We start from the raw sequence: 10,214 nt of genomic DNA on the forward strand, positions 1-10,214 counted from the left end.
TTTTTGTGATGATCAGAGTTTTTTTCTTTTTAAAATCAGACCATTTCATGGTCTATATTTCCATAATGGTATAATATTGGTATTTTATGAAAAAAACTACATGTTTTTACTTTTATAGAATTTTTTACGAATCAGAAACAACTTTTACAAATCAACAACTTTGCTTCATTGAATTTTCGTTTTCTTTAAAAATACTAATGTTTGACTTTCTTGTAGTAACATTTTAATTTGAATAATAGTTTTTTTTAAATATTTTTTTAAAATATTAAGCACAAACTTCAGCCCCGTTTGTTTCAGTCTGTGGCCTAAAAAGGTTGGAGACCACTGACTTAAATACTATTCTGTAAGACTTTTACCAATGCTAGTTACAGTTCATTTAGTTCAAAGAGGATCATTTTAATCTTAGTCACAGTGAAACTAAATAGCATGTCTGTCCAGCCTAAGCCTAAAATTTGAACATGTTTGTCATTTCTTTATCAAGTTCAGCCTTTTCAGTCACTCCCACTTGCTCTGTTCTTCCCAACTGTCACTCTTCAGGCTGTGAAACTACTGCTGTTCAATAGAAATGGTTTGTTCCAAAAACAGGGTTCCAAAACTCCCTCGCTCTGAGTGGTGACACAGTTAATGTATTGACTAATTATTCTACAGTTGTTGTGAAAGCCCTAACAGTCGCCACCATCCCATTTCCAAAAGGACTTAAACAGATTTAATAGTTTTCAGTGGAATAATTTACAGTGTTTCTAAGTTACAGTCTGAATTGTGCAAAAACACTATATATAAATGGATTACATAAGGGTTAATGGCAGACAAAGTGTGCATTATCACTTTTTAACGCACACCGTGGAAGCCTGAACTGTCCCACGTGAAGTGCGTTAAAAAGTGATAATGCAGACTTTGAAGGCCATTAATCCGCTTATACAATGGTCACTTTCAAAAGAAATAAATATTAACCAGTTTTAAGTCCTTAATTCTTGTTTTTTTTCCCGCTTTTTTCACAAAAAGTAGACTACATGTTGCAGACTACATGCAAACTACATGCATGCTGATCGTCCCGATGCGTTGAATAAAACATCAGTTCAGAGAGAAAGTTCACCTCTTACTGCTTGTTTCTGCTTGTTTCTGCTTGTTTTAAAGAAGCTGGTGTAGTGATACAGAAGATTTAAGATAAGTGACCAGAACTTCTTTTTGGGGCGTGCGGTCATCACTTTTTTAACGCACACCCAACAGCCAATCAGAATCGAGTATTCACCCGGATCATGGTATAACACTTTCTATTCCATTATTATTGTGTTATTTGTCGCATTTTATCCTGCATATTCTTTAATGTCTTATTTAATCCTATTTTATTTAGCTTGCTCGTGTAATTTGTGTCGTGTTTGACTTCTTGGTATACTGCTGTGACAACCAACTTTCCCTCTGGGGATCCGTAAAGTCTTAGCAAATCTTAAAAGCCAATGCTTTTGTTGGGGGGGGGGGGGGGGCAGTTTTTATTTAAAGAAAAATGAAAGTTTTAAAATTTATCCAGCGGTTTGCTGTTTTGGCTTGACTGTAGCATAGAACCCCAAACAGTTTGCTTAAGCTAGAAGGCAGGGCACAGTCTGAGCACAACACATAAAGAAAGGACAGAACTGGGATTTGAACCAGGGCCTTCGCACTGGGAGATAACAGTGCTAACCACTACACCACCATGCTGCTTCCAGTATTGGCTGTTAAGAGAGCAAATTGATTCAGCCCGGACGGGTTATCGGTCCTCCACAGAACTGAATCCCATCTATCAATCAAAACAGTTAACACATTGAAAAAGTAATGGTGACATTTTTAAATTTGCTTAAAAGAAAAAGAAAACATCAAATTCCAAATAACAGAAAGATCTAAAAAATAATAAATAAAAATTTCCCAGAGACTTTTCATGCAGGTCAGAAGCACATCTTCTTCCTGCAGCTATTCCAGCCTCTTTCAAAAGAGCTGTCAGGAGTGTCATGTTTCTATGGAAGTTCTGGGGCTGTTCTTGTTCAAACGTGCCCAGAGTTTCAGCATCAGAGGCGACGGTTATCAGCATCAGAACCCCCCCAACTAAAAGGTTGTGTATAAAAGAGGAAAGCTGCTGAGATGCTGCATCTTCAGAGAAGTTCTTCACCTGAGTTTCTTCAGCTGTCAGTCTCAGAGGTAAAGAAAAACTCACTGCAGAAGGTCTGGATACTTAGAAATGATAGCATGAAGCTGAATAACTAATCTGCGTCGTCTTTTTTCAGGTTGTTTCACCTTCAGGAGAAAAAATGTCGAATGACTACAAAGTGACCATCTTCATCGAAGGCAATGTCTATTCATTGTCTTTGTACAAATCCCTCAACATCACTCTGAAAGGCACCAAAAACAAAAGTGAACCCACATCATACTCCAATTGGAATCTTCCTTTCTTTGGAAAAAATGTGAGTGTGACACATCTCCCACATGTTTACCAGAATCCTTTTTTTCATAAGCTTTGATTTTCACCTGTCTTATTAAAAATGCTTTTTCTTTACCTCAGGAGATAAAATTCACTGTGAAATGCTCTGATGACCTCGGACACCTAGTGAACATAAAACTAGATAAATACTGGAGCTTTCCTTTCCAAAAACCATGGTACCATGAGAAGGTGGTAGTGGTATCTAAATTGGGAACTGTTTACACGTTTCCCATCCACCACTCCATCTCTGAAGACAAGGAGCACTTCTTCAGAGAGGGCAAAGGTTCCAGCATCTTCTTACACATTTCTTCATGTTTGTCTTTTATGATAGCAGCTTGTAATCAGAATAACCCTTTCTATTAATGGATTCTTACAGCCATGTTGCCACAGAAAGAGACGATAACCGAAGTCATTTCACTTCGTGAGAAGGAGCTAAACAACCAAAAGGAAATCTATGGGTAAGAGCTCAGAGCCTCTATTCTATATTATCAAAGTAAGATTTGCTGAATAACAAAGTTGCAGTGATTGAAAAGATGGTCGAACAAGGTTTGTTTCACCCACCACTTTACCGTCAGGTCAATGGTTCAGGTTTTGGTGTAAAATCAGATTTACTTTATTCCAACAATTGCCACACCGAAATGAAGAAGTGAGGATTTGATCAGGAACATTTGAACACCAAGAAAAAGACACAGCTAAACAAGGAAAGACATTGACACTGATAAGGAAACAATCAGAACAGAGAACAGAAAAAAGCAGAAATGCTGGACTCAACAGACCAGGGATGTTACGATTCACTTTAACAACAATTCAGTTCAGATCCTCATTTGTGGTCGCTGACACGAGTAAATATCGGTTCACTTTGAACGATCCGATTCACTGATTTAAGATGGATCCAGATCCTCTTCATCCAAACTTCCAGCAGTGAGACTCAGACAGAAATTCCTGCTACTGAACAGTTTTCCAGATTCTTGGATTTCTTCCAGATCATCAAGTTAAATGAAATCTGTGTCCAAACAAACCAGTAAACTAGAATGAATGTCAAATCCATTCACATGTTAGTTTCTAAAGTTCAGCCCACTGTTGTTTTTCCACATCCAAAGAATCCAAAGGGAACATTCATAATAATAATTGATACTTTATTTATCCCACAATGGGGAAATTCTACTCCATATTTTGACCCATCCCCTGGGGAAGCGGTGAGCTGCAGACTAGCCTGGGGAGAGCGGGACCGATCTGCCAACCCTTCAGGTTGTTGGACGACCTGCTCTACCGCCTGAGGACACTGCATGGTCACATGACTTTATTCAAAGTCTGTCCACACATTGGACTGGAATGATAGTTGATCAGGTTTTGCTGACATCACTCGTGTGTAGTCCGCTGTGATGCGTTTGGTCATTTTTACGATACAGTCAAATAAACCTACCGTGTCTCAATCCAGATGGTATTTTCCATGATCGATGGATTTATTTTATTTTGAAACGATTTCATAATGGCACAGGTCCGGTTGATCTGGTTGAATAAATCCATTCATCAATTACTGTAATCGTGACACCCCTACAACAGACACAACAGCACTAACGTCAAAATCCAGAACTATTAAAGTTTACCTGGAAAAGAATTACGACAGTTACGGAAATCTAAAATGACCAAAATTAACACAGATTCAGCATCATTTTGTTTTTTTTGTTGTCATTTTTGGTTGGTGTGAACTTCAAGTGAAAATTTTGTTTTATTTTAAAAACATTTTCAAATAATAAAACAAATGAAATATTAAAAAAAAAATCTTTTTCACAACTCAGTTATTATTTAATGAGTTGAGAAACGAGTTTTACATTTTGGTTGTTGGAACAAATAATGTCAGCACATAAAAGAATAAAAGACATTTCTAACTGCTTTTTAGTCAAATTTTGAACACAGATAAAAGAAAGTTTATCAGCAAGATGGAAGAGAAAATGTCAGCTAGACCCATTCTGATATGAAAAAATAAAACAAAACTTTGAATTCAATTGAATGCCTTCATCTTTCGTTTTACTCCAAAATACTTTGCCAAAATACTATGCCATATCTTCTTTTTATAACTGATGTCAGCTGCTGATTGTTCTCTTTGCTCTGCTGTCTCTGTTTTCAGCTGGAAGGCGTTTATAGCCGGAATGCCGCATTGCCTGAAAGCTGAGGTTCTGCCTCTAGATGAGACTTTCTCTCTTTACAAGGACGTGCAGCTTTTAATTAAATCTGCCTATGGGTGATTTTTTATTCCAGATGTTCTTTCTCTCAAATCTCAAAATAATATAAGCTAAAAAGAGCAATGATGTTCTTTCCACTTTATAGAATGTTCAAACTGAAAGAGACTGAATATGTTAAGGGCATGGATCAGTTGAAAAACCTGCATCAAGTTGAAGAGCTGCACAAGAAACTTATGACAGAAACATCAAGTATGTTGTTGTTTTTTCCTAACAGCTCATACACAGTCATTTTGAGCAAATATTAAATGTCCATAAATTTTTGCTGTAAGTCATGAAAAGTAAACAAACTTGATGTTTTAATTTAACCTATAAACACTCCTCTATCATGTAGAATCATTGACAGTTCAGAGGTTTCAGTCCACTAAAATCACCCGGGCTTCGTTTTTACAGAGTATGTCATGCAAAACTGGAAGGAGGACTCCTTCTTTGGCTCTCAGTTTCTGAACGGCCTCAACCCCATGATGATCAGACGCATCGAATCTCTGCCTGACAAGTTTCCTGTCAAAAACCACATGGTCTTCCCAGATGGTAACGACACCCTGGGATCTGAAATGGAGGTAAATCTCAAAGCTCCCAGACACATTTGGTTTTTCTAGCTTATTTTTTGGCACATCAAAACATTTGATAATCATCTTGATTTTTCTCTCATTTCCAACAGAAAGGAAACATTTTCCTGTGTGACTACAGTATCCTGGATGGAGTGGAAGCAAACACCATCAATGACAAGCAGCAGTACCTGACTGCTCCCCTGGTTCTGCTCCACAAGAACCACAATGATGAAATGATGCCCATCGCTATTCAGGTGAACAAGACAGAAACAAGAGCTGCATCTTTAGGAAAGAAGAAACATTCATTCCAACTGGAAACACTACATTTTCACCGTTATATCACATTAATTGAAGACTTTTGTTTTGGAATCTTTTGGAACAAACAAAGAGATAAAATTTCTTTCCAATCAAGCACAGAAAAGACCCTGAGCCCTTTTTTAGGCAGGTTTTAAAGATCTTCCTTTACATCATTTCTATACATAAAAGTACAAAAACATCTGGAACACAAAAGGACTTTGCTGATGAAGCTGATTAAATGTCTCGTACTTTCAGCAGTGATCATTAGTCGGTTTGTTGTGTTTGATCTTCTGCAGCTGAAGCAGAAACCCGGAGAGGACAACCCCATCTTTCTTCCCTCTGACTCTGAGCTGGACTGGCTGTTGGCAAAGCTGTATGTGAGAAGTGCAGATTTCAACCTGCATGAGCTCAACTCTCACCTGCTGCGCACTCACCTGCTGGCTGAGGTCTTTGCCGTTGCTCTAAAGAGAAACTTACCCAGAGTTCATCCTGTTTTCAAGGTACCTGAAGCTGATGCAGCAGTGTCTTCATGAGCTGGAACGCTCCATTCCACAGTAACCGTTGCTGCACATTTCTGTTTCAGATCCTCATCCGTCACACACGCTACACTCTGCAGATCAACCTCAACGCTCGACAGAGTCTCATCTCTGAGAATGGAGTTTTCACCAAAGTGTGTAAAGAAGAAGGTCACACGACTTCATCATCTAAGTCCAATGGAAAGTTTGTAACTTTTTTGTCTGTTCTGTAGTTTACAGCTTCTGGTGGAAATGGTATGGTCACCATCCTGGAGAGATCTCTCTCCAACCTCACCTACAAGTCTCTCTGCATACCTGACGACATCAAGGAGCGAGGTCTGGAAGATGTGAAAAACTTCCACTACAGAGATGATGGACTGAAGCTGTGGGACATCATGCACAGGTTTCCAGGACGTTTCTATCCGTCATCATAGTCCATGTTAGAGACAGACAGTACAGAGGGAGTACTGTGAGGTAGAAAATAAACCTCACATTTCCTTACAGTTCTTCCATGTGGCTACATAATAAGTAGAGTCTTATTCATTGTTTCAAACAGGAATGAACATTAAAAAAAAAACCTTAACATGTTTGACTGAGAAGTTTTTAAAGACAGTAGTGTTTAAAGTAGAAAACATGTTGCTGACTGTTTCTGTTTCTCAAAGCTTTGTGAAGGATACTCTCAGCTACTACTATAAGGACGACAGCGACGTTGAAAATGACAAGGAACTGCAGGAATGGATCCAGGAAATCTTTGAACATGGATTTCTGAGTAAAACAGGAACTGGTGAGTAAATCCTCTCAGTTACTTTCAGCTGCTACTTAAATCTTCTGACTCAATGTAAGCTTAAACATCTAAAAGTGATGCAGGTTTTTCTTCAATCTTCAGGAATCCCACAGAAATTTAAAACTAAACAGGAGCTGTTCAAGTTTGTTACCATGGTGATGTTCACCTGCTCTGCCCAGCATGCAGCTGTGAACTCTGGACAGGTGAGTCAGAAACTCAGTTTGTGGTTCTGTGTTCATGTTTTCAGAACAAAATTACAAAAAACAAGTAAACAAAGTCCCAGTCACAGCCCTGAATTTCTCCAACAATCTTTTTTTGGCTGCAAAAATATCTGGAATGTTCTAGTTAAGTGTAAAATAAAAACTGTAGGGAATAGGACACAGAATGTTTTTACCAGCGACGTGCGGTCAGATGAGGCAAGTGAGGCTCAGCTTCACCTGTCATAATCGTGATAAAATAGAAAAAGGTAAATTAAGTCAATATAATTTTCCAACTGGTCTGTGTTAAATATGTTCAGTCAACTCAACCCGTTTTCCACAGTTTCTGAGGGTAAAATCCCAGAATTTGAGTGTTGCGCGATGACAGACGGAGCTGAATCTCCAGGTGAGGCTCTGAAGCGTTGTGCCTCATGTCTGATGGCAGGACTCAATGTTAACAGAGACGTGTGCTAAAAATGCTGCTGTAGACCCGCAGAAAAAGGCTTCAGGTGAGGTATGCCTCACCAGCAGGGGGCAGACGCTGTAGCTACACTGTAGACTATGAGAGTGAGAAACTCATATAAACTAAAGGAGAATAAGACTTTCCAACAGATCATAGAGCTTTATGTGGAGAAGGATCAACGCATTATGGATTCTAATAGTAAGGACAAACACTTTTTTGAATGTTTGCTTTTAAAAATAACATGAGAGTAAGTGGGAAAAAAATGTAAGTAAAATCATTTATTTTATTTTTATGATCATTTTCACAGGCAACATTTGATAACACTGATTAAAGCACAAGAAGCTGAAGTTGGAAAATACCAGAAATAGTTACTAAAGATCAAATGTGTGCTGAACACATCTGCATACTTTCATTTGTTTACATGAATAATGTATACACAAGAAGAGTGTTCTATCCATGTCTATAAAGAAATATTGTCTGGAGGACAAATATCTTCTTGTGTGTATTTTATAAGCTGTTGGCTGCCATTGGATGAAAGGTGAAATATTCAGTTCATTCATCGTAAACGAAACAAAGGAACCAAAGAGAAAGTCCTTTGTGCAAACAACAAGATATTAACATTTAATATTCATTTCTTTATAATAAGAACCAACAAATGTTTGTTCTTGTACCACAGAACAGCAGAAACAGTCCATGTTCAGAGAGAGGATCTCTGAAAACATAGAATAAATCCCAGAAACAACAGAAAACTTTAATTGCCTAATTATGTAGGTTATGGCTGCATAAAAAAGTGTTAAATAGTTGGTTTGAACACAGATGAGCAGGGATACTGCAGAAAACCAAACTTATTTATGTTTTTGATGGAAATATTATAATCCTTGCAGTTGGACTTTTATGGCTGGATGCCCAACGGCCCCTCCACCATGGAGGAGCCCCCACCCACCAAAAAGAACACTGTGGATGAGGCCACCATCCTGAAGACACTCCCTGACATGGAAACAATAGTGAAAGGCATGGAAACTGTCTATGTGCTCAGCACACAGGCCTGTGACTCAGTAAGTGGACACAACTTGATATGAATGAAAATGAATTTTTATATAAAACTTTATTTAAAACTATAACCGAAAAAGAAATTAGAAAGTAAAAGTTCTTTATGTCCAAAGAAATCTTTTGCTGAAACAAAATGTCTTTTCTCTCCTCAGATCTCGCTTCCGGATTTCAAACGGAAGTATTTCACCGAAAACATTCCTTGTGAAAACATCCTCAATTTCCAAAAGAACCTCAGAAAGTTGAGTAAAAAGATCCAGAAAAGAAACGAAGGTCTGGATCTGCCGTACACCTACCTGGACCCAGAAAAGGTGGAGAACAGTGTGAGCATCTAGAGCAGGGGTGCCCAAACTTTTCTGCTCTAAAGGCCAAAATCTAAATGTGATCCTGAACCGTGGGTCAAATACAGCATTGCATGTCATTAATTAAAAGCAGAAAACAAAGAATATGGTTTGATGTGTTTATTTTGATTCTGTATTCATCACACGAAAATTAACATTATTCTTTCAAACCTTTAAACTTAACAGCAAGCCCTCACTGGCTCTTTTTATTTATTTATTTATTTTTAACTTGTCCTGTCCAACAGCTGGGCAGACAGTTGAGAGCTGAGGGCCTCTTGTGTTGGACATATTTTACTTTAATAACAGGGGTTATTAATCTTCAGACAAACCAAAGGTATGACTGAATAAACCCCTTTTGTAATCAAGGCCAAACTTTATTCATTCTGATCGTTTTTGAAAATCTTTTGTGTTGGACCGGACGGAAAAGGAAAGAAGGGAAGAAGACAGAAAGATGTTTGAGAGAGGGGGGGTAGGAGGGTGATCATAGGAGGGGGGGGGGTAAAACCATGAAGCGGCATAAAGCAACAAGCTGCTTGGTGTTTATTTTTACGGTAAAGTTCAAATGTAATGCAAATCTCAAAGGGGCGGGGCCTGTCCACAAACACACTCAAATGTTATAAACACACCTGTTAGCTGCAAAAAATATCCACATGTCAACATGTAAAGACTACAAATAGTGTTCACACACGCATACTTATGCCTTCAAACCAACTAGTGGGAAATATTTCGTTCAATCACGCAAACTGTGCAAAGGTGAGCTAACACCTGTGCTCAGGTGAGTGTTTATGTTCTTCTAAAATGGATGGTGGAATGTGAAAAGAAGGAGGGGGAGTGACCAGCCACCCCCACACCAAGACCCCCACCGCAGCAGCCTCGGCAGCCAGAAGCCCCCAACGACACACGGGAACAGGTAGAGAACAACCGCCCCCACCACACATGCCCACACCCAAGCCCAGGAGACCGCGCAGCGCCCCAGCCTGCCCCACCCAGCCCCACCCAGGCACCGGACCCGACCCCCGACCAACGGAGTCCCCACCGCCCGACCCCTACCCCGAACCACGACAGAAAGGCAAGGAGCAGCGACGACCAGGCCCCCCACCCCCTAAGTCATGGAGTTAGCTATGGGAGACCAGAGAGACTGAATTCTTTCAAAGTTACTTGAACTTTGGGCTGACACTTTCTTTCTTTTTTTCTTGCTTTTCCAATTTATTAAAATAGTTTTTTTAGCAATACAAAGAGTTGTGAAAATGATAGAGCCTAATCCTCCTTCTACATCGATGGCACTCATGTCACCAAGCACACAAAGTGACGGTGAAGCTGTGATTGAAACCTT

The 10,214-nt window shown here is 39.1% G+C and overlaps 2 protein-coding genes across 2 annotated transcripts; both read left to right on the forward strand.

Moving 5' to 3' along the window:
• The first annotated feature begins 2,075 nt into the window (after window positions 1-2,075).
• LOC105358187 (arachidonate 12-lipoxygenase, 12R-type-like) lies at window positions 2,076-4,692 on the forward strand. Its single transcript, XM_011493745.2, has 5 exons — window positions 2,076-2,166; window positions 2,253-2,429; window positions 2,528-2,729; window positions 2,823-2,904; window positions 4,575-4,692. Exons 1-5 carry the CDS (start codon window positions 2,110-2,112, stop codon window positions 4,690-4,692), a joined length of 636 nt encoding a protein of 211 aa, XP_011492047.2. The 5' UTR covers window positions 2,076-2,109.
• Window positions 4,693-5,082: 390 nt separating this feature from the next.
• LOC101168429 (arachidonate 8S-lipoxygenase-like) lies at window positions 5,083-8,986 on the forward strand. The gene is made up of 9 exons (XM_023958836.1): window positions 5,083-5,246; window positions 5,348-5,491; window positions 5,831-6,034; window positions 6,118-6,204; window positions 6,283-6,452; window positions 6,712-6,833; window positions 6,936-7,036; window positions 8,378-8,548; window positions 8,696-8,986. Exons 1-9 carry the CDS (start codon window positions 5,088-5,090, stop codon window positions 8,873-8,875), a joined length of 1,338 nt encoding a protein of 445 aa, XP_023814604.1. The 5' UTR covers window positions 5,083-5,087; the 3' UTR covers window positions 8,876-8,986.
• The last annotated feature ends 1,228 nt before the right edge of the window (window positions 8,987-10,214 follow it).

Source organism: Oryzias latipes, chromosome 9, assembly GCF_002234675.1.
Source record: "Oryzias latipes chromosome 9, ASM223467v1".
Lineage (NCBI taxonomy): Eukaryota > Metazoa > Chordata > Actinopteri > Beloniformes > Adrianichthyidae > Oryzias > Oryzias latipes.

Coding starts and splice junctions, on each gene's coding strand:
- LOC105358187 (XM_011493745.2), top strand. CDS start 2,110: ATGCTGCATCTTCAGAGAAGTTCTTCACCTGAGTTTCTTCAGCTGTCA. Junction 2,167..2,252: donor TTCAGCTGTCAGTCTCAGAG/GTAAAGAAAAAC, acceptor GTCTTTTTTCAG/GTTGTTTCACCTTCAGGAGA. Junction 2,430..2,527: donor TTCCTTTCTTTGGAAAAAAT/GTGAGTGTGACA, acceptor TCTTTACCTCAG/GAGATAAAATTCACTGTGAA.
- LOC101168429 (XM_023958836.1), top strand. CDS start 5,088: ATGCAAAACTGGAAGGAGGACTCCTTCTTTGGCTCTCAGTTTCTGAAC. Junction 6,035..6,117: donor GAGTTCATCCTGTTTTCAAG/GTACCTGAAGCT, acceptor TTTCTGTTTCAG/ATCCTCATCCGTCACACACG. Junction 6,205..6,282: donor AGAATGGAGTTTTCACCAAA/GTGTGTAAAGAA, acceptor TCTGTTCTGTAG/TTTACAGCTTCTGGTGGAAA.